Source organism: Chroicocephalus ridibundus, chromosome 6, assembly GCF_963924245.1.
Source record: "Chroicocephalus ridibundus chromosome 6, bChrRid1.1, whole genome shotgun sequence".
In the NCBI taxonomy this organism is placed as follows: domain Eukaryota; kingdom Metazoa; phylum Chordata; class Aves; order Charadriiformes; family Laridae; genus Chroicocephalus; species Chroicocephalus ridibundus.
This window is the reverse complement of record NC_086289.1, coordinates 32,827,783-32,852,498: the sequence shown is the minus strand read 5'-3', so window position 1 is coordinate 32,852,498 and position 24,716 is coordinate 32,827,783. Positions and strand designations below refer to the sequence as shown.

The following is a 24,716-nucleotide window of genomic DNA, read 5'->3' as shown; positions in this document are numbered from 1 at the left end:
AGCAGCCAAGACAGACAGCAATGCCAGAAGTGTTATTTCCAGTCTCCAGTCATGACTTTTAAATCTCTTAAAAAAATAATAAAAAAATCCTTCAAAGCTCTCATCCACACTAGCGGTTCTGGATACTCTCCACGTTAATCACTCATAGGAAAAGATGTGAATGTTGTGCTTGTGCAAGCAAAAAGCTCATGAAACTGCATGTAAAATTTAAAAACTAGCCCTTTCTAGCATTTGGAGTCCAAAAGTATAATGGAAAGAAAGTACTGAGTCAACAGTGGAGCATCTGCAACCACTTTCAGTGAAGATGGAAGATAAGCCAGTGCTGGAGGCATGCTCAGGAGGAGCATGACAGATGCCTTCAGTATTCCAGCTTGCTGGCTATTGTCACCGTTTGGTACAAGGAGAAACACTGCTGGGACAAAGATAATTTTAATACAGCTGCACAAAAATATCTATTGGCCCATAGGGATTAGTTAGCTAGTTGTCTCCTGTCCAGTTCCAAAGCAAGATTCAAATCTGTCAGCTATTTAGCCTCACTTACCACACTAGCTTTGTTTGTACTGATTTCTAGATGCTGGACTATGTAAAAAAAAAAAGTATCTTTCAGTACCAAAAGGATCGGCATTTTTAGTACTGAACCGTCATTGCTAAGCATCCAATGCTGCATTCAAACTATTTCAGAGTTAAGGATCTTTTTGATACCATGCAATAGCAACTTCACATTGAGGTGAGTTTAGGCTTACTCTTGAGAAACCAAAAAACTGTTCTGCTGCATGGTGAAAAGATTTCTGCTAGAGCAAAATGTTGTGAATGTTTTGTTGAATCTGAACTTCAATTTTCTTTGCTTTAAAATGAGCTCGTCCTTGGATGCCATCTTCCTTTTCCCTTACTACATTCACTTGCCACATACGTCAAGATTTACTGTCTACCAAAAGTCTCTTATGTTATCCTTCCCCACAAAATCTTAACGTCTTTTCCAGTTCTCTTCCATATGGTCCATATACAGCATAAGATTGCCTTTTCTGTGGATGGTTTTAATTTTGGGAACCATAACCTAGTGGCATGTGCATTTCAGGCCTCTTCAAACCTTCTGTCCTTCCTAGATGACACACTCTGATTTTTAGTATAGAAAAAGAGTGTAACAACTTCCGTATCAATTCATGGTCCCAGAGTTATTACATTAGTGGCAATATTATTTCTGAAAACATTCATCACCCATTGTTAGAAGTGACAAATTTTTACTTCATTATATAGTTTGTTCTTTTTCTTATATTATGTTTTGCTTTTTCCATCTGTTAATTTCCACAAAGTTGCAACACAGTTTTGGCGCAAAGTAGGTAATTTCCATCACAAAGTATTCATCTTCATATTTTCGTCAAACATCTGGAATCATTCGGCATTTCTCAGTAGAGCAAACATTGCCCAAATCTTACTCCTTAGCAGATTGGACAAACTTGTCATTAGATGATGCTTTGACTAACGCATAAGTTTCTGCATCTTCATAACCAAGTATCTTTATTTCCCAACATAATTCATATCTACTCTGATTCAATTCAGTGTCAAAAGAAATTCATAGAATGCTTCTCATAATTATAGCTCAAGATAGCCCAGTACCCTAAAGAGTACTAGGAATGACAAAACAATACACTGTAAAAATACTTACATGTAATTCCAAGAATTTGAGTATTTTCTGAACTATTTATTTAAAAAAAACCACCTTGAGAGTTTTCAAACAATTTTTTTCCTTCAAGGCTGAAAACTTGCTTTTTGATGAGAAGTTAGGAGTTAATTCTTCTTGCTTTTCCTTATGGTTGTTTTGCTATTAAACCTTATTACAGTAAGTAGTCTGTTAACATTTGAGTCTGTTCCTTAGTAGTATACTTTCTTCAAATGAGACAAAAAAGTAATCTCATTAACAACCATTAGCTCCTCCTAATACTTGTGTCAACATAATAAGTGGTAAATATGACTGTTCTAGTACTATGATTTACAGAACAGAATATTTCCATTGGAAGGGACCTACAATGATCATCTAGTCCAACTGCCTGATCACTCAGGGCTGACCAAAAGTTAAGGCATGTTGTTAAAGGCATTGTCCAAATGCCTCTTAAGCACTGACAGGCTTGGGGCAACGACAACCCCTTGAGAAAGCCTGTTGCAGCCTCTGACAACCTTCTTGGTAAAGAAACGCTTCCTAATGTCCAGTCTGAACCTCTCCTGGTGCAGCTTTGAACCATTCCCACATGTCCTATCACTGGATCCCAGGGAGAAGAGCTCAGCACCTCCCTCTCCACTTGCCCTCCTCAGGAAGCTGCAGACAGTAACAAGGTTGCCCCTCAACCTCCTTTTCTCCAAGCTAGACAAGTCCAAAGTCCTTAGTTCATAGGACATTCCTTCCTGTCCTTTCACCAGCTTTGTTGCCCTCCTCTGGACACATTCAAGGACCTTCACATCCTTCTTAAATTGTGGGGCCCAGAACTAGGGGGATAATCTCCTCTTTTGACCAGCTGGTTATGCTGTGTTTGATGCATCCCAGGATGCGGTTTGCCCTTTTAGGCTGCCAGGGCACATAGCTGACTCCTACTGAGCCTTCATAATTCAAAAAATTTATAAAATTTGCTCTCTATTGGTCCATGAAATCATGGTAAACATTAACATCAGGAACACTAGAAATAGAAACTTCTGTGTATCTGTAGCACAGGCAACAAAGATAAACCCCAAATTTTCCTTAATACAATGGCAAGAAATAATCTGCAAAAAGCCTCTTGTAATTTCTGGATTTAGTTTTCAGATATAGAAGTGCCCCAGACAGTATCTTGAGCCAAAAGAAAATTAAAGGAAATTTATACCAAAAGCATGAGTTTATTGTGTGGTGCTTTTCGGGTTTTCCTTACTCACAACTACCCCCAATTCAAAATAAGAGCTCACTTATCTTTTAATGATTTCAAGCATTCTGTAAACACTTTCCCTAAATGCCTACATGTCTTTACAGTTCTCCACTTTCAGAGAAGCTGTCAAAAATATTGTAGGCACTAGTGATGAGCATTGCAAAGGTGTCTAGAAGTCCATTTGCTTTTCCATCGTCTCAAATCCTCCAAGAACTTTGCAGCAACTCCAAATAAAAGCCAAGCCTTTCTTTTGCTCAGATGTCTGTGACACAAAACAAGCCGGTTCTTCAAGTATAAAAGGTAGCTCCAGCAGTGTCCAGACTTGTCTGGAATCAAATACTTCTTGGCTTACTTCACAGTACAAGCAGAAGTTTCTGAATATCTGTGCCTACCACACCTTTTCTGACCAGTCTGCAACAGCACTCATACGCCTTTTGTAATCAGTTTTTCCAAAGCCCTGGCAAACAGTCTCCTCCACCAAGCTTTGGTTGGAGTTGGGTCAAACAGTAGCGACAGATGTCTCACTGTTAACCTTTGGAGAATCCATCTCTTTTCTCTTGTGTATTGGCAACATTTCTTAGTAGACGTCTTCCTCTTTGGACTGGAAGTCACCAGTCTTGCTCTTCTGACTGGTAGCAGAGAGAGATGATGAGTTTCTGGACAGTGAAGCCTTTGTTCAGGGAGCAATCCTGTTCAAGCTGCACCAAGCCAACTGCTGGGAACATTGCTCACACTGCAAGGATAGCGGCCATCTAGCTTCTGACAGTCCATCACCGGTCCTCCTCTTGCCCACACCAACTTTACCAATCTGCTGACTGAAGCCACATGGTGGTCCATTAGAAGCCATATTCTCAAATAAATGGTCCACAAAGGAAATGATCTTGTTTCAGACCTTTAAGTTCACTATTGCTCAGGCATCACACGTGTTGTGCAATTTCCACACAGTTTATGCCAACGCCTTGTGAGTCGGTACTCAGCACCATACCCTTCAGTTGTCCTCAACAGAAGAGTTTGTTGATCTGTCCCCTTCCCAGACTTGTTCCCATATCTGCAATTCCCAGAGGCATTCAGAAAAATAACTTAAGATTTTTTTCAAAAGGTCAATGAGCCAGGAATACTGTAATTTAAGTGGAGACCCGTGCATATGAAATAGTTAACAAAAGAAACACATTAGGCTGGAATAATGAAGCGGCTGAATGCACTGAGTGAGGTAAGTAATATTAAACTTGTATCATTACGTGTAAGAAAACAGACAAGCCTGATGTAACATTATGTACATATTACCTCAGTGTGAAAGCTATGTCTCTCACTAGATTCTGACTGGTTGCATGGCCAGCATTCCAAATAAAGAATCCCAGTTTTTTTCCACTTTTACACTAGAAGTGATAGTATAATGACCATCATGAAAAAGTACATGCAACTGTCCTGCTTACCACACCAAAACATACAGAGTCATTAAAACGGGAAGACCAAAGAAAAAAATAAAACTCATGTAAGCCAAACCGTTAAAAACGGCTATGAATTAAACCTGAGATAATTTAACTCCTGTCATATTCATTTTTAAGGAGAGGTATCTCAAAAAAAGCATTCTCATTTAAAAGCCAGACAAACACACTGTATGTGATATAAAAAGAATAGTAAAACACACGGAGCATTAGCATGTGAAAGAAACATGTTGCCATTATGTCAAATACTGCTTTTTATATTTTATTAACAAGCAAGCATCCCTGGAACTGGGTCTATATAAAAAATATTTCATTAACCAATAAGAATACAAGGGAGTTATATAAATTTATTTTATGCAACATTGATTAGTTTTGAAAATTCCCATTTTTAATGTTTTAATTTCATCTTTTATTTAAAAAAAAAAAATCACTAAAAGGACACAACCCACAAAAATACAATCTGTATCTGCTCTATATTTACAGATAACTGGTCACTATTAAGGCACAGATTTAAAACTAACATTTTTATGTAGCAAGTCAAATATTTGTGCATAATATAACACTAACAATACGGTACACTGTACTGTCATATTCCCTTTGTGGAATCAAAATAAGTGAGAAATTTTTTTCTTCCAGTGTGTTCTTTTTTTGTGTGAAGCCCTATTGAAATGTTAATGGGAAATTCTTCACTTTGGTGTAGATGATATAAGCACTGCTCAGCAAAAGACCACATCAACTTAATACTGTAATAAAATCAGTTTGAGTATAGTACTGTCTAGATACATACTATGTACTTACAAAACACTAAAAAAAATAAATCTAAGAGTGTAAAGGGTTTTTGATGCTTTTAAGTTTAGGCAAAATAAGCGAGAAGGGGTTGCAGAAAATTCTGTACAAAGTGTTCCTGAACATTTATTTAATTAAAAATATTTTATGAAATTAACATGACTGAATACAATTTGATTTGCAAACACTGGTCTTGCAAATGCAAACATTTAAATGACAGCTTATCTGTAAGCATGTAAGTAGTCCGTGTGAATGGAACTGCCTACATGCTTAGAAGTAAGGACAAGTGTAAGTAGTTTTAGAATGAGAAGTTGTGGATTCCACGAGGGTTTCCATGAAGTTGCTCTTGCCCATGTAACACACGTACACAGCAATATCTCATAGTTATGTGGATATCGACTTCTGGCATTTGAGCACAGTAACTTTGACGTGAACAACTGTGTGCATTCAAGATGCGGTTTTATCCATTCAGATCTCTAGTACAATTTTAAAACCAGAGGAAGCATCTATGGGGGAAGTCACCCAGCTATACACCATTAAGTAGATATGGCTGAAATGAGTACTGAGCAGTTATTTTTTGCTAACCACAAGACTTTGTATTATTGCTTGATCATCTATGCCCTCAAGAAATAGATTCTTTAAATTCCCTTTGTGTGTGCAAATTTCTCTATACATCATTTTGTATTCTCACCTTAAAAGAATTATCCATGGAAAGTGTCAAAACTATTTCTCACCCATTTTTGCATAAAAACCAACTACTGTAAATGTTATTCTAATGCCTTCTTTTAAGAGCACTTGACAGTGGTTTATGTCCATCTCAAAAGGCTTGTACACTGAACATAAATAATACATTACAGTAGAGGTAATTCACAATATTTCTTATGGGAATGCTTTTCAACAAATTAATGCTTGGAAACTTCATATTGCATTGCAGAAAGAGGCACTTTATGAATTCCTTCATTACCAGAACCCTTCATAAACCCATAACAAGACATCTGTAAAGACAGAGGAACAATATTGCCAAATTATTTGGACTTTCACAGTATAAGAATGCAATAGTTAGCTCTAGCCACTTATAATATGGACTCTTTCTGTTGAACATAACTTGTTTCAGAAATAGTTCATCTCCAGAGTTTTAAACACTTCTGCAGCTGACAATTACAAATCTAGATTGAACAAAACAGATGCTATTACACCTATTTTAAGTAGGTCACTTAATTGCTGCATGCATAGTCATGTAAGTAATATGCGTCATTTATTAAATGGCAACAGTGCTGTCTTGTCAAATTAGATTAGTTGTCTGTTTAATCAAACTGACAGCCCAGAGCTCTAGTTTGATGAATGCCTTTCATTCTCTACCATAAATCTGCAGTAGATTGGTTTAATCTGTTACGTATTGTAGGTGTATAGAATCTAAAAATAAAAGTCTGATATAAATAAGTGTCCTTTAGTGGCAGGGTACTAAAAATAGCCCTTTGCTTTGTGACAACCATTAAAAACAGTTTTAGCGTAACAGGCAGCAGTTAAATATGATCACTGCAAAGGGTTAATATTGCAAGGTCCATTTTGGTCTTTCATTGCATCTGTTACAGTGAGTGAATATTATTGCAAGCAGCATGAGACTGCTTCATAAGAGTGTAGTAGGACTGGTCCACTAACAAGTGGCTTGATTTTGGAACAATCTTTTCAGATAACTACCGGGGAGACAGAGAGAGGGGGGAATCTGCATAAGAACCAGTTTCTAGTACCATTATAGTGAGATGTGACTTAATGCAGAAACACCTGGAAAAAATTTGATTAGTGCCAATATAAAAATTGATATGGAAATGAAAGACAGAAATAAGTTTCCACAGGACAAGAAATCAGAACATGTAAAGTGCAGAAAGACCTCAATAATTATTTTAAGCAGTACCAGAAAAATCCATCTTGATAAAACCAAAATCTATGCTCTCTGGCATCCCAGCTCTTCATTTTTCCTTCATTCAACAAAGTAAAAATTCAGTGCATACATTATAGTTATAGGTAATAAAATACTAAACAAAGAACCCTATATTATTATTATTATTATTGCAAGTTCTGTCCAATCTACACGAGTAAAACGTAACCCACATTTGGTGTTTTGAAAGACAATGGACAAAATGTGTGGTTTTTTTTTGGCACAGTATCGTGCAGACAAAATGCTTTGGTCCTTGACACCCAAACTCCCAAAGTGCAGAGGGTGGTGTGCAGTGAAGGCTGTCCACAGGATTGCCATGTCCATCTTTACAGCTGACTTTTTGAGCCTCAACTTACTGCTACCAGCGACCGCTGACACTAGCAATGTCCGAATGATACTGACGCGGCAGTCTTCCACTGGCTCCACCTTCCAGGAATGAGGCACGTATGTTTGATGGGTCAAAGAGCTTTCTTCGGTTTTTATTCAGTTCTGTAAAGGTCACACACAAAAAGACCATGTCACATCAGAAATTAATTTTAATATTTTGACCTAAAACAAAAGCAAAAATTCTATTTAAGCAACCTAAATATTTTAGATGGAACAGTATGAACTGAAAATGTGTGTGAGGTACTCGTTCAATTTAATGGTTCAACAGGATAGTAAGAGTGCCAGCTTAGAACTCAGAAGCTGCTTGGGATGCAGGCATCTATTTGGTGCAGTTCTTAAATGGCACTGCTACAGTGTGCAGTAGATAATATTTTTGCAATATTGATTTAGATCAAATTGACATAGCTGAAACACTTAAAAAAGGTTTTGTTATAATACTCAAAGGCTGCAATCTTCCTGAAGGTACAGGCACACAGGATGTACAGCTGCCGCACAACCATGCAACGTAAACTGAGATGACAGAAAAGCTTATTGGCAACTCGATCACTTCTCAAGGCACAATTCTTAATTTTAAACACAACATCAAAGCAATATTTTAATAAGGACTTAAAAAACAAAAAACAAAACAGATTCTCACCTCTCATTCAAACATGCACCCTAAGCTTATATTAGCAAATTTTTATCCAAAATGTTTTTCCTTTCCCCACTTTTCTATTCTTGTAAACAAACTCCATGATAGATACAAATCACTGAAAGATTACATAGATTTTCATGACTGCTATTGAACTAAGTACATTGCATTTTCACCCTCTTTATGCCACCATTTTAAATTCAGAAAAAACATTCACTAATGGCATCAGTAGAAGAGATGCAACTGGGAGAAAAGTGACCTAGTGTTACAATGAAACATCTGGAGGAAACTATTCCTCTGATACAGATTCATTGCCTAGACAGTGCAATATGTAATGTCATGCTATTTATTACAATTAGAAAAAATCTAGTTAGGCATTACATACTACAACACATTGTAAGAAATGGTATTTGTCCTTCATCTTTCTGCATGTAGGGTACAAGATGACCTATTAAAGTGGGTTCGAAAAATTCCAACTAAGGGTTATGTGTTTCTTTTCAAACTTATACTGTTTCCAGAAACAACTGGCCTTGGAAAAAAAAAAACACAAACCACCAAACCCAAAAAAACCCACCAAACAAAAACCACCCCAAATAAAAAAACCAAAACAAAGCGCCCCCCAACACCAGGCAGTTTTTCCCAATAGGATGACTACTCTGCTAATCAATAAAGTGGAGGACAGGGAAGCAAAAGCCTGAAAATGCCAGTTCCAACCAGTAAGTAGGGTTGTTCAGACTCCACAGAGCCTGTAATCCCAGAATTTCTGGGACCCAGAGTTTTGGGGCATAAAACAAAGTTCATAGTCTGCTGTGAAACAAACTTTCTACCAAACTCCAACTTTACAAGTGGACACAGGACTATGCAACTGAAATCTTATTCAGTAGCGTGAAAGCTCTATAAAGCCTGGGTTTAAGTGCCTTCTGATGACAGGCGAGCCAATATGACCTCTGTGGACTAGATCCTTACTTTTCAGTCTTTCCAAGATCCTTTGTCAACTATAAATACAACACTCAAGTGAGAATACAAACAATACTTACAAATCAACAAATGATAATCTGTGTTATTTACCTGAGATTGCAAGCAGCATTTTTCTTCTGGCACCAAAAGTGGTAATTCCTAACTCTTTCAAGTCTTGATCAGTAAGAGTAAGGAATGTCTGCAGATCAATCTAGAGAAAAAAGAAATAGGAAAATTATGCAAAACAAGTCTCTTCCCAAAAGTATTAAGCCATAAATGGGATTAAGAATAGCTTCACAATATTTTTTTTCCTACTGCATTTTACAGTTACTCTGCCAACCTACTCTTTGCATGTAAACAGCAATCGTTGCTTTCCAATGGCTTCTTCACACAGTTGCCCAATTTGCTACTCTGCATGTCTGACAGATATGGAGAAACTAAAAAGCGAGCAGTTTGAGAAAAGCACAGAAGATCAATTCACCTTATTTATTTGTGACTCCTGAGATTGAGTATTTGCCACAATCGCTACAATGTACTTGGGAACAGCCACGTATGTCTGTAGATATGTTTCAGACTATAGTAGGTGAGCAGTGGATGATTGCCCAACTACCGGTGAGGCATTTGAGTTAAAACACTGAGTATTTCATAGCATTCCAATGTGTGCGCAACCATGCACGTTTGTGGGGTTTTTGCTCCCAATGCAATTCACCGCAAGGTAATGGAAAATTTTTTTAGTTTTCACCTGGCCAAACTACCTGGCTCATCTCACACCTAATCAGCAACTCTTGAGGTGAGAAAAAACAAAACCAAAACCCACCTGTCAAAAAAAAAAAAGCCATCTTTAGTGTTGGAAACCAACACAGCCACATAGGAGAGTGGCTAAGATAATAGGAAAGGATTAATGACTGGATAATATGAGTATTATGGAACATGCAGGGGAGTACAGAGGAGATAAACCTGAGGAACTATAGACACAATTAATTGAAGCACAGCTGGATTTAGTTGCTGAGATTGAGGACTGGCCTTGACACTTTCAGACTGGTTGCAAGCAAATCCATGGTGGTGTCCATCCCACACCTGCCAGTGCTTTGCAATCCAAAACCAGTTTGTTATCTCACGTGCAGCCAGTTCCTTAGCACTTTTGTACAACACTGCACAGGAATAAGATTCCCCCACAGCACTTGAGCAGCATGAAGAGAGAGGTAAGAAATGCTGCCAGGAAACGCACCAGATCCAGCTGCCCCCAGGCTGAGACAGCAGCAATACACTTCAGGGAACTCAGGATGATTCTGTGAGCCCCTATACGAGACACACAGTGCACAGAAGGAACAAATTTGCCTCATGTCCACCCTTGGAGTAGTGTAGTATGCACTTCCACGTGCCCCTGCTGTGCACGGTTTTCCTCTCATGGAAGCAAATCTGAAGCTAAACATTGGCACACCAGAGCAACCCGTGCAACATGAACGGAAGGTCCTCTTGGAGTTTGTTCTTCATGAACACATCCACGGTTTTCTTAATGACATGGCAAGCTGTGCAAAACCCCAATTTGTGTGGTCTGTTATGAGAAAACATGCAGGTGCAAATCCGAGACCAGCAACTGGTGCAGACCTCACTGCTGATAAAGATGTGAAGCAGACGTATGGGTCCAGAACGCAGCAAGGTGCCAAACCCAACTGTGGTCCTTCCCCTCTACCACATGAGGTACTGACACAACCCACACAGACATCTGTTTTGCTCCCTAGTACACCTTGTTCCAGCAGTGTGACACACACAACTTCCCACATACAACTACGGTGCATTCACGACAAGCTCAGGGGCTCTATGTCAAAGCCACTAAGTCTTGCAGCTGGGCTCACTGTACTTTTGCGACACAGTTCAATCTGTTGCCAGAATAAACTATCTGCAGATAACCAAGTTTACTCTACCTATATATTATGTTATGGGTAAGAAATGCTACCACTTGGACTAAACTGAGTTTAGTTGGTTTGGAGGTGGAAAGCTCAGAGGGATAACTGACTGTATCTCCCTGTGGGGAGTGGATCAAAGGAAGTCAACTGGCACACAGGGGGAGAGTCGAGAGATGAATATATGTGACCCCAGCATCAGACCTTAATACTGAATGCAGGTTAGATTTCCATAACCCATGCATGAAGTTGACCGAAAGCTATTAAATTCTCATTATCATCCTAGTTTACAAGTAGGAGCCAGGTTTAAACTTTGAGTGAAAAAACCCCAACCTAATTTAATTCTTTGTTAAGTATAAATCAACGGTGTGGGACAGAATAGTACTCACGTCCACGCTGGCTATCTGGAAATTGGAAGATGTATGACACAGCTTTGAAAGAACAGGTCATGAAAAATCCCATTAAAGTGAGACTTCTCAGTGGCTTTGGTCAAGAGACAGAGCAACTACTGCTGGAAAACACGCTACTAACACAAAGGTGTCTTTCAAAGGAATACTAACCTCTTGCTGTTGGAATACATCTGTGTATTTGCCCAAACCAAGTTTGCTGAACAGCTCAGGCAGATCAGATCCTTTAAACAAACTGTTCAGGTTACAGCCGTTGCTCCCGGTCAGCGAGGAAATGCAGTCCATGTAATTGCTGCTGCTGAGATAGTGTTCAGCTGAAAGGGAAGAAGGGCACTTTTTAGTCACATCGCAGATGCACACAGTTTTCTGTCATATCAACATTGTATTCAATTAAGTCATTAAATTAAAATATTAAAATCTTTATTATTCAGAAAAAAAGCCACTCGGTGGTCTGAGAGAATGAACACCATAAAGCAAATTTTTTGTTAATTAAGTTCCAGTGTTTGTTTTCAATAGAAAGAATAAAAACACCTTGTGCGAACTGCCACATGGATATGAGTCAGGAACTCATACAGGGGAAACTGCTGCAAGACTCAGCTGCTTTTCCTCCTCTTAAGCCCTCTCCTCTTTTCTCCAGTGAATATTTCAGGAAACATCATTGCATACAAATGCAACCAGCTCTTTTTGGTCTGAATGGTGAGAAAACCATGATGGAGCTGTTCCTCGTAATGGAACTACCCAGTAGCCACATGATTTGGCTATTATTTTAGCACAATACAGACAAAAAATAAATGCAATAGTTTTGTAAGAGACTAAAAGTGGAAATACACTCCCTATGCAATTTTAAATTACATTCCTAAAAGGTATATCTTTCAAAAAAACTTTCCAGGGTGAGGTTCTTAAAAAAACCTGAGAAAACGGATTTAGCAGTGCAATCCCTTTCCTCTGCATGTGTATACTGATAGTATGTCACCACATAGTTCATAATTATTTTTCCCCATGTTGGGAGCATGGAGGAGGTGGGAGCTCCCAGGGAGTGCATCAGGCAGTTGTGTCAGTGGGGCCATTGTGAGGGATCCCCCCCTTGTTACAGACACAGGGAAGAATAACAGTGAATGCATAAGAGCCAGAGGATACTTTCCCAGATGAGTAAAATTAAGATTGCCGCAGAGACTTACGCTATGGCCTCCACTATAGAATGCCAAGAGGATGTGAAAACCGCCATTTTTCACAACTGGCTATGCTACATTTCTTATTTTCTGGGCACAGACTAGTTAGAAACATTTGGGATTGGATTTACAGAGTTTTCTATCAACCTCAGCTCCATTTTGGAAAAGAGTTTTAAAATAGTTCATATTTTCAACACTGAATGGCTTGCTCTATAACTTTGACAAATGAAGCAGTAACTAAGTTGACTTGTGGTGCCTCAATTTCTTCACTATCAGAGTAAGATAACACTAAAAATACCCAAACAAATTTATGATCCTACACACTCGGGGCAGATGATGCAAGGTAATGTACTGAAAACTGAATATTAAGAAATACTTCTTACAGGTGCAGTCAGGAAGCTTTATCTTAAAAACAAAGAAGAAATTCAACACTACTATGCAATTGTGTCAATGAAGAAATTTGTATGGACCAGGATTATCTGCCTCCATTTTTCGCTCTTTCAGAAAGGCATATATTAAGTTATTTAAAAAATGAAATTAAGTTTCAAAGAGCTCAACTTAAGTAAAATTTTCATTTTTAAGTTTTAAACCTTGCTTAAAAAGGGATTACAAAACTTACAGCCTGTATCCACAGAAACCAGTGTTTAAAATTATGTTCTAGGTCATGCCAAACATATGGACATTCTTATTTTATTGGCATAAAGAGAATCATGCTTTAAAATTCAAGATCAGATCAGACTTCACCACCAGCGAGCAAACAGCCCAATAAAGCTGCTGTTGTTGCATCAATAACAGAGCAGAACAATGGTAGTATAGAAATAAGCTTTTATATAGGTCTGTTTTCAGTACACCTTCAGTACAGCAAAGAGCTTTCAGCAAGAATGTCTTGTATTTAAAAAATTTCCTTAAAAGTCTTCCTCGTGGACCATTATTTGTATATCACGTTACACAATCTTGCATATGCTTTCGCTTTTCAATCTGTAAAATAAGTCTACTTTACAGGTGCCGGTTATTTAAATCCCTATTGATGACAGGAAACATTTATATGAAAATAAATATTCATTGACATCAATATGTTTTTTTTTTTTTTAAATAATCTTCTCTTATGACATTATTAACCTGATTTATTTTGTTTCCGTTTGGGGCTGCCAATTGAGGAGACAAACTCATGAGCTGCAGGTCCAAGCCCATTACGGTCTCTCCAGTTATCAGATTCACTGCCACTTCCCAGGTGCTCCCGACTGTTGGACCGTGAGAGAGACATCGACGAACCCTGCAAATCAAAAAAAGTAGGTTTGGGCAGAAAACAGAAGTTTCATTTTAACTCCAATGTTTTCTTTGAAGCAGCTCAGTTTAAAATAAAATAAAAAAACCCACAGCTTTTAATGCTTGCAAACGTTATTTTGGCAGCTGATCAATAATCAAATAATTGCAAACCAGACAAAACCAGCAGGTGTGCTTAAAACATATGCAGTTTACTGATTTTAAGCAGAAGTTATTTAAAGACCATACTTCAAAATAAATTGCTGAGTAGTTCCAAGTTTGTTTCCAAAATGGTCCACAGTATCAAATTCCCGCACGAATTCTAGACAAAGCAGCCTATTGACTATATCCCTTCACAGGGAAGAGAAGAGAAAGAACATCTAGCTGAAGATAAGCTGATCAAGTACACAACACTTGACAACAATATGGTATACAATACAGCAAAAACAACTCTGCAATGGTTTGTGAATTTGCAGGTTTTATTTATTTATTTTTTAAATAGATTTTCCTATTCCTGTAAAGTACTAATTATCAACTCTCATCACTGTGGGTCAGAATGTTCTAAAATATGGCAACAGCACTCCCTGAAAGCAGCGGTTAACTATGGAAGTGAGCAGGGATGTACCCAAAAAGATGGACGTTATTGATATTGCACACTTACATGAACTAAAAATTGTGGAACCAAATGAACAATTTAATTCTATACGTGTGCATCAAATTCCAATTGAAAACCAACTTAGGAGGCAGCAATCTTTACTATTCGTGAAAACTCACACCACTGAAGGAAAAAAGGCAAGAGCTCCTTGTCATTGGCAAAATCACAAAGGTGTAAGCTATGGTTAGTATGACTCAACAAATGAAGAAAGCCAGGAATTGACTTACAAGTCTTACAGAAAAGCAAGAAGAGACATGGCTTCTATATTACACTACATAATAGCGATGGCTAAGAGTTGTGAAGTAAAAAAAGATGTCACTCAATGTTTTTGGAAAACTGAATGCACAGTAAAATACCACAGTGAAGATGAAATATGTTCGGTGAGCTTATTTTACCCAGACATTAGACTATTAACACCATTATTATGTCTCCTCAAAGACTTCAGCACATGACTCTCATCAAATGTGCATGTGTACAGAGGAATTGTGGTGGTACTGCCTCTCATACCAATGATGAAGACTGCTAAGTAGAAGAAAGATACAAGGAATCCAAGATTTTTAGCCTCCCCCGATGTTTCCACAAATACCAAACAATGGAAACAGGAGTCCTAACACACTGTCATTTCACTGGAAAGAGCTAAGCCTGTGGTTTGCACATGTGCAGACTCCGAGTGACTAAGATACAGTGTTCTTGGTTAGAATTACATGCCTCCTTAGAGACTTTTAGCAGCAGTTTGGGGGAAAACCCCACCCCAGCTCAATCAGTATAGAAAAGTATGTAAAAACAAAAATTCACAGATTTTGGTTGTAGCTTTGTCTCTCCCCCTAGTTACTACTGCAAGCTCATTATGCCTACCCAAACCCATTACACGTAGGTTAAATGACATAAAAAATTCATGTCATGTGGGGAACACCACATGGTTGAATATTTCTTTTGCATTAAAAGATAGGTATATCCTAGAGAAAAGCCGTATGAAATCCTAGTCCTGAAGAAACATAACACTTACAAGTTGACAGAAGTAAAGAAAAAGGTGTCTCTGTGGAAGCTGGAAAAGATTACAGCAAGGAAACACACTAAAAAGCAACTTCAGAATGCCTTTGAAGAGAAAGGAACATAAATTCTCTGCAAGATTCCCATGGTGGGACTCTGAAGAGACTTGCTGGACCCTATGGCTGCCTTCTCCCTGGGAAATTTCTGGGCCCAGTGACTAATGCAAATAGAGCAAGATTTTCCAGTGCTACAGCTTTGTCAACAGAAGATAAGATGAGCTGCAGCCATTTCTTCTTTTAATATTCTGCTCCACCATGCAGTGATTCACATTATATAGTTTATGTGTTATATACGTATTGTTTTAATTAGGTTACAAAATTTCTACCACTTGTCTACAACTAATGAGATGTTTGGTCCCATAAGTTGTTTTAAGTTTCTTTAAACAAATATATTTTCAGGAGCAGACTTCTATAAAGCTAGAAGATTTATACAGCAGATACAACTTTGTGTGTTGGGCTCAATGTACTCCATATGCCTTAATATTTACGTATGAAACATTTTTCACAATAAAAAAATATTTAGAACCCTAAGAGGAAAGCTAAAAATCTTATCTGCAAGACTTCTTTTTACAAAAGTTATAGGCATTTCTCAAGAGAAACAACTGTATCATTCACTAGAATTAAAACTTCAATTACAGTACAGTTTTTTAATACCTCATACGTAGTTGTCATAGATGGCTTGTATGATACATGATTTGCTCTTCTTAGTTCCTTGATAGTTTCTGCAGGCATAGATTTAGAGAATCCCAAACCACTCCACGTATTTGTTGGAGTTCTCACTTCTGTTACTACTGGCTTCTTTAACATAGCTGAAAAAAAACATAGAAAAATCAGTAAATCTCAACCTTAGTAAAGGTACCGAGATGATAACCTTGAAGGCATGTACTCACAGACTTCAGCCCACAAAATGGTAAATTCTAAACACTTCTACTTGCTACACAGCTTGAATCCTACCCTTCCTTAAGGCAATTTACTCCGTCAGAAGATAGTTAAACCCCACAGGGCTGCAAGGAAGCCAAAAGAATCGTATCTGTTTCAAAAAGAAGAGTTTCTGGTTTTCTTTTGGTGTGGGGGTATTTCTAACAGGGGCTTATTTTTAACAGGGTCGAAGATATGACTAAGTCCCTTATCAATTTTATAACATAATCTATCCCTGAAAAAAGGTACAACCTTGCCAATGTGACAAATATCTTAAAATTAATTTGCATCCAAAAAACATCAAGTATTACAGCTGTGAGGTCTCTGAAAACAACACGGATCATTTGCATATGGATATACTCACACAGAGCATATCCCATCTGCATGTTATTTATACTGTATTTTATGCTATGTTGGTATTAAGAAATTTTTGGAACATGAAAAACCAATATAGAAATGTTTCATCAGCAGCTTTGAATTCGATTAAAATCAAATTACAAAATGGAAACTTCAGAAAATTCCTTCAGCCATGTATAACAAACTTTTCAGAAGTCACTGTTTATCCACATACCTTTGGTTGCTAGTAGCTTCTTCTGTTCATAGTCAAATGCCTAAAAATTAAACATGCAGAAGAGAGATTAATTGCCATTCAAACTAAACGTCATTCCAGTACTCAGCTCTTTGTCAAAACAAAGGTTTTGAAAGTGGCCAGTGAATACATCTAGGAGAAACCTGAAGTACTGCACAATAATTTGACAGTAGTCCAGTTAGAGCCTTAGTTACTTAACGCATTCAAACATAGATAACAAAGATTAAATATAGCTATCTGACATCCATTTGAGTGAGGCTGCAGCAGTATTTACAAACTATTTAGGCAGTATTTTTCTTTAAATTTTAAGGTAACATTATTTCAAACATAGCTTCTCTTCCTTAATCATCTGTTCTTAGCATTTAAAACATTCCGTAACAGTACAAAAAAGATAACATGTATCTTCGACAGCAAATCTAGGCACCACAGCTATTTTTAGTAATCTTTGTTCAAATGTAGTTCTTCTCCAAGCACTCACTCATCTTCTGAAAGGAAAAGAACCGAAGTTTTGAGAGCATATAAGATACTTGCATTTGCACTACCTATGACAATGGAAGATTTGAAGTTTAAATAGTTAATAAGTTATACTTCTTTGTATTACAGATTAGCAAGTCTAAACATACACATAAAACTACAAAAATGCAGTATTTAGCCTGAAAGGTTACATTCATTACTTATTACTTTCATAACTAGAGCTCTGATACGGGAAAGGGCAGCAAAACGCTAACCTCTAATCTTGTTCCACTACTCCATGCAGTCTAGTTATGGCTGCACTTACAGATCTATACTGAAAACTACTCTGTTCCTACTGTGTGACTCTTGTCAAAGGGGTCTCTCTCTTTGGGGAGACTTGTACTAACATGGAAGTAGTTTATAGTATAGTAGTAGGCTGTAGTTAACAAGTAGGAGCAGTACAAGAAAAACAGAATGAGGATATGTACAGATCCATGTTTGTAAAGCAAACCCTGTGTAGTTACTCCAGTAAATCCCCCTGTACATGAAAAAAATTGTGTTGACAATGGTTATGAAAAGTTGTAAAATGTCTTGTGTATATAATTCTCTCAAAGTAACGACAAAAGATTATTTTGCTTTTTAACACACCAGTGATGCTTGTGTAGACTAATATAATCGTGCAATTTATTCTGTACTTAAATTTTTCTTATTCAGCAGAAGCATAAGGGCTTTTGTGTCTTCAAGACTTTAAGTTGACAACCCAGTCTTTAGTTGAAAGAGTTAATCGCTTTGCTGGGGAATGCTTTTACTGAAATGGTAATGGCAAGTCAGCCTGCTGGTGAAGAGTCACTTTTGCATTCCAGGATAATTTCATTTTGCAATTATCAAGTTTTGCAGTAGATTAGGATTCACTGAGGGAAACATACCTGCATATTTACATACGACGGCTGCGGAGCTAGACGTGCTCTCTCAGAGTTCTGCTGGGCAGCTGCTGCTCGCTCTGCTGCCCGTTCACTTCCAGGAGCCTTTTTATCAGCCATGGGGCTTTCAGAAGCGCTTAGCTCTGCATCCGAGAGCAGCCTCTCTGCAGTACTGCAGGAGCAAAGTCAGGATTAACTCTGGTCTTTTTCACAAGCACTGAATATTCAATGCAATTTTGATAATTGAGCTTCACCCTGAGAAGTTTGGCAACAAGATTCAAGAAATGCCAGCACACAAACAGCATTTTGAGCAATATTTCCAAAGTCTCAGCTTTTCTTTACCTGTTTGTCTGTCAGTGAAAGCAAGCGTGTATTGCCGCTTCCTATGTTACCAAGGATGAGGCTGGTTTATAGACTCAGATTTGAGCTGCCTGGTATCTGGAATTATCATGTGCAATCCCTACACGTTTAGCCTTGCTCAGGCCAGTTCTAAGAGACTGGCAGGAGTAGGATAAAAAGAGATGCATAACGAGGAATAAAAAAGTTAACATGGGTCCTACTTGCTTTTAAAGCTTCAGTAATTGCAGTCCTGCATGCCAAAGCACATCTTAATGAAGTCAGCCACATGTTATGCCTACTAGAAGAGTATAAACTCTTACTTCAAAGCAAAGTGACTATGTTTCAGATGCTGTAGACTACCTCAGAAAAATGCCCTAAAACTGTGAGCACTATATCCTCAACAAAATAACAAGAGATACAAACAACTGAGTAACATACAAAAAACTCAGTCTGATGAGAGGAATCCTTGGATTTCTAAACTATGAGAGCAGAATTAATGAAATACATATTACAGCTTTCACAGTGTAAATAAATTAGGTAAGAGAAAATATGCATCTCAAAAGAGTGATGATAAACAGTTCCCAAGAGGAAGAGTGAAAACATTACTTAAATTACATTGGACAAAACATTGCGTTAAGCACAAAACCTGTGTTGCCAAAATGTATTATGACTCAAAAGAGCCTTTCCTACTGCTGGCTCTTTAAAAAAATACAACCAAACAAAAAAAAAAATCATTGAGACAAGTGTTTGAGAACACGCTGTTATGCCCTGAATATCGTGTTTCTAAGGAGGGAACAGCCTCAAGTACACACAAAAGGAAAAAGGCTGTCAGTTAGGAATTGTTCTCAAAGCAATCAGTAAAAAAAAGGAAAGTGCAGAAATATATATTTTAGAAATAGGTAATGAAAGTTACTCTGAAGAAAACCGCCGCTCTTTTGTGGGAAAGGCATTTATTTTTTTTTCAAACCAAAGAAAAATAGTTAGGATATACAAAAAGCATTCAAAGTTTGCAATTATCAGACAAACTGGGGGGTATATTAATGCCCAATGTGATTAAAAAAAAATCAAGACCAATTTAAATCAGCTCTTTTGCATAGCAAAAGTTCCATTAACCTGTATTAGCACATTTAACTTACTGTAAATGAGAGTTTTTGGTGCCTTGCAGTAATTCGACTGTTTGTCTCTTAGCACAGGCCTGTTTGGAAGAGCTCATCATCTGCTTCAGATCACTGGTATTTGCTGAATGGGATGGACTTCTTGGCATGCCCACTTCTACAAAAGCATCATTGCAACCTACAAGACCAATAGAATAGTTAAATAAAAACTCTCTTATATTCTAGTGAACTTACTGAAAGAGCAGCAAACATAGAACAAAACCTGCTCTTCCTCCTTACAGAATTATTCTGGTCTTCAGGGATAACAACTTGATCAAGTCTAAGAAGTCAGAAATATAAGTTTGAACGCACAAAAAAGGTGTTAGTATTCACATATATAGTAGACACATGTAAGTATTTTCTTTTTGTAAAACATTATTTTGAGTAATATTAAATCTGAAGACTGACAATCAGAAATGACTAGTTTATTTCAAACAAATCTGATCTTATATGTAGTTTTAATAAACCTTGACAGGCACTTAGATAACTTTTGCTGGAATAAAAGGTCCCCAAATTAATGTTCAAATATCTTTAGAATGTGTTTTTACAAATATTTATCACGTTAATTGGGCAATGTACCTTTTATTCAAATCAGCATTTCAAATGACCACCACCCTTAATAAAAGAGCATCTCCTTGTTGACCAGTATTTGCAAGGTAAACAAGGCCTTTACAAGTATTTGCTCAAGTTGGAAGTGCAACTGGTTTTCCCTCCCTCCAAGAATGATGGGAACAGTTCATTAGTTCCTTTAGCTCCTAAAAGGCAGCATAACTGAAATGTTGTTACAAAACACGTAAATAAGTTCTGTTTGACAGTGTCATCTAGGTTTGATTTACACATAATTTTCTGCAATAACCTTCTCAAAAGCATTAATTATTTCCTTTCATTAAAAAGCAAAAATACAACATCATTTAAACCACCACAGATTGTTTAAAGCAATGAAATTAAGCTGCTGTAAAACACACTAAAATTTTCATAGGTTATTTCCCTCTGCTCTTCAGGAATAAATCAAATGTTACAAGCGCATTTATGTTGACTTAAGGTCTCTCTACTAACAGTACATCTCAGATACTACAACTTCTATTTACTTTCTTTGACAACAAATCTGGGAGATCCAGCAACGTTTTCCTTCACCATAGCTGCAAAACCAATGCACAGGCAATATATTTACATTTTTGTTTCATGAACTGTACATAGACTGCACAAACGCTACCAGACAAAAGAATAAAATGTCAAAACTTTACCTTCTGCACTATTTGACTTGGCAGCTACTTGTTCTGAGGCACCATGAGCACTTGTTTGCCTTACTGGATCACTGTGGTTTGTGCTCAACACATTTTCTCCTAGCGATGTGGCAGACAGTGCAGCATAGTTGATATTTGAGGTCTGAAATGATTGTCAGAAAAAAATCACTGAAGTGATTGTTATGCTTAAGGAAATATTGAAAGAATTTCCCTTTTGTATCTGCGCAAGAGAACAAGAAATTCATTCCTAATATAGGAGAACAATATGCTTGAATGTTCCATTTTTCTATCTTTAAGTCATATTTTGAAAACACCACAGTTCTATTTCTAAACCTAGAAGCTTTAAGAACTTACTAGTGTAGCTAGTGCTAGTTTTCTCTTTCAGCTCTTCTTAGAAGTTTATTACAAACAGATCTGGCTCTCCAGAGATCATGTCACTTACCTTTACATGACCATTTAAAGAAGGTGCGCCTTTTTTACTCTCCGATTGCATGCCATTGACATGGACTTCAACAGGAGTCAAGCCTGGTGGTGGAGATGGAGTGTTCTGGCTATAACTAGGTACTCCAGACAACAGAATACTAGTTAGAGTTGCTTGGGCAGTAGATGGTATCATTAGGTGTGGAATAGCAGAAAAACCTGGAACAAAATTTGGTCATGTTCTGATAAGTTTCTCATTTAACTTTCTCACGTACTACAGCACTTTATATAAATCTCTGTGTGGCTTTGATACGTCACTAAACAAGTTTCCACTGGAATTGCATGCGAAAAACGTAACACTTTACCTAACCATTACTTTGTAAGTTAACAGTTTCCTATATAAAACAGATCAAAACATTGCATGTGACAGCAGTGTCATAAGTTTACATTAAATTGCAACTTCAAATTTGGATGTTTATTAATCTGTGTTAAGATAAACTTAAGAATTATTAAGGCTCTAAAGAATGAATGATTCTGGACTTTTCAATTGTCATTCTCACAACTTACTGTTGCACAAGTCATTTAATTTACATTTAAATTCTACCGACCTGTGGCATTTGTGTTAGCCAGCGATGTCGCCCATAACGTGGGACTAGGAGTGCCTGAACTTGGACTCTGTAAGGGACTCACAGAGCTATTCAGGGCATTCAACAGAGAATTTGGAGCAGTTGAGGTGTTGACTGACAGGGCTGTTGGACCTAAAAGGCCTACAAAACAATTATACAAATGAACATTTAAAACTTAACAGGAAAGCATTTTTACCTGTTAAGTTAGTACCAGTTAAAGTACCAGTTAAAAATAAACAAAACCCACTAAACCACACCAGCATGTATTTTGAAAACAAATTTTAACATTAAACCTGATGTTAATTTCAGGCAGAGAACACATTAAGAGAAGCATTCTTAAACTGTGAATGATATATCCAAGAAGAATTGTAGCATCTCTTATGTCCTTCTACTGGACTCCAACTATTGCCAGAACAAAAGAGGCTGCACTGGCTGCTTCTCAGCCCCACCATCCCCTTCTATCCCCTTCGTTGCTTTCATCAGTTTGTTTCAAAGAAGCATCACTTAGAGAACAAGAAAGCAACCTTACTTTCATTTCAGATGATAACCTTTTCCTCAAAGCTCACATGAACAAACCACTACTTCCACACTAAGAACTATTCAGTTCCCTTTTGCATCTTCAGTATTGACTGCAAACCATCCCCTCAGTGCGCTCCTTATTCCCAAAGCATTCCCTCAAACGAGCTCTTCGTGTAAGAGCATTCACAAAGCAGTTCATCACTACATTCTAAAAAGTGCACATTTGTGCCCATGTGACCCCCAAGAAAGCATCTGACATGGAACTACACAGCACTGCTGCATGGCAGGTCACAATGGAACATGGTGGTTAGGTGAGAACTCAGAGATTGAAGAACCAGCGTCAAGATCTGTCCCTAAATTCTTCTGGGACTGCTTGGTTTTCTATGCATTTCTGATAATAGGGTATTTGCAGAGCTTGAATATAAAATGGTAATTCCAGTCTGGAATATGTCCTGCTTCTATAAAATTACATTGACAGAAAGCTTACACATTTCTGTCCTAAATTTCATATTAACAAGTAAGATCTAAAGTAGTAGCACAGTGAGATACAGCCAGAACTGAAACGTGACGTTAGCTACGTTAACTTTCATGGTACTGTTGGTGGTACCCGAATTCAGGACAGCCTGAGACATTTAATTTGAAAGAGATTCTTCTGAAGGCTGTAAAAGCAGTGTCCTACTTCACCTGTATTTCCCTCCCTGTCACTTTCAGCTGAGAGGTTTTCAAGCTTCTGGACGATTTTGTACAGAGATGAGTCACACGGCTGATTAGGAAAGCCTTGGAGGAAGTTTTACAACAAGCCCTAGAAAGGCCAGATGCTTTTGGAATTCTCTAATACTTTAACATGATTCCTTATGCAAAACACACATCTGGTCCTTTTTTTCTAGTACAAGTGAATTAAGTTTCAAACAAATATATAGCTATAAAAAAAATAATATAAATATATATATAGAATAGAATGCATACCAAGCCCGGTGAGTCCTAGTCCTGCTGAGGACAAGATATCCAAACCAGGACAAGACAGACCAATAGGGCACGAGACAGTAGAGGGATTTGATGCTATGGTAACTCCACTACTTTCAAGTCCCAAGAGACATTTCCGTGCCTCATACATATTTAAGGCATTTCGTTCAACACTTTTTACAATCACAGACTGTAGGGAAAGAAAACAACAACAAAAAAAACACAACAAAAAAAGGAAAACCAATGAGTAACACAACCATGTAACATGGATCTGCAACACACACAACTCTTCTTAATCTTTCCTCATGGCGATCACTAACATAGTAGTGTGAGACAGCAGGAGAGAACGTCCATTAGCAACTACTCAAATTCAGTGGCCTTTATGGTAAATTTAGGGACTTTTGTGTGCACTTGACAAGGAGAATGATGAAAGTCCTTTCTAAGAAAAACAATTAGTATTGTACCTTGGTGCTATTTGGTATATCAAATCTTAAGTGCCCTGAGATCTAGAGAAGTGAATCAATAATTAAAATCTTGTCTTTTATCACAGGTCTATAACCTTGAAGTGGACAAAAAAGTTGTTCATATTTAATTCAGCTAATAAATTCATAGCTGTCTGAGAATAAAGTAACAAATACCTGGAAAATTAAATGATAAAACACATTATTTGTTTCTTGTACAGTCTCTACACAATGTTTCTTTGCATTGATTTTATATATCTTACTTATATAGCTTACTTATTGATTGACACAACGTAACCGTCATTTAATGAACATCTCCCATGAGAGGTATTTTGTAATTCTGTTTTTTGTGGTTCCTTCCAACATCTTGTGTAGAACAGTCAGACTTTTCTCATAGTCATATTATTCAGGTGGTGGTTGTTTTTTTTGTTTTGGTTTTGTTTGTAATTCTGATTGCTAAAGAACACTGCAGTTATGTGGGGGAGCTGCAATTTCAGAGTAATTTCTTTAAAAACAAATCAAGAGTAGTTCTAGTCAGATACAATTTATCTCCTCATAGTCGATTTCTTTAATCAGTATCTTCCACACAAAAGCTAATCTCTGTATTGTCAAATATTTAATGAAAAAGTAAAA

At 37.4% G+C, this 24,716-nt stretch overlaps 1 protein-coding gene across 2 annotated transcripts in view; it reads right to left on the bottom strand.

The window, feature by feature from the left end:
• Window positions 1-4,750: 4,750 nt before the first annotated feature.
• BICC1 (BicC family RNA binding protein 1) overlaps window positions 4,751-24,716 on the bottom strand; it is a 113,621-nt gene continuing 93,655 nt past the window's right edge. For both annotated transcript variants that reach the window (XM_063339234.1, XM_063339235.1), the window contains 12 exons: window positions 23,626-23,812; window positions 22,123-22,281; window positions 21,537-21,733; window positions 21,095-21,236; window positions 19,833-19,989; window positions 18,364-18,529; window positions 16,967-17,006; window positions 16,132-16,286; window positions 13,630-13,783; window positions 11,495-11,655; window positions 9,142-9,241; window positions 4,751-7,544 (listed from right to left, as the gene is read on the bottom strand). In XM_063339234.1, coding sequence (XP_063195304.1) covers window positions 7,414-7,544; window positions 9,142-9,241; window positions 11,495-11,655; window positions 13,630-13,783; window positions 16,132-16,286; window positions 16,967-17,006; window positions 18,364-18,529; window positions 19,833-19,989; window positions 21,095-21,236; window positions 21,537-21,733; window positions 22,123-22,281; window positions 23,626-23,812 — 1,749 coding nt within the window. In that variant the 3' untranslated portion in view covers window positions 4,751-7,413. The remainder of the gene's footprint in view (window positions 7,545-9,141; window positions 9,242-11,494; window positions 11,656-13,629; window positions 13,784-16,131; window positions 16,287-16,966; window positions 17,007-18,363; window positions 18,530-19,832; window positions 19,990-21,094; window positions 21,237-21,536; window positions 21,734-22,122; window positions 22,282-23,625; window positions 23,813-24,716) is intronic.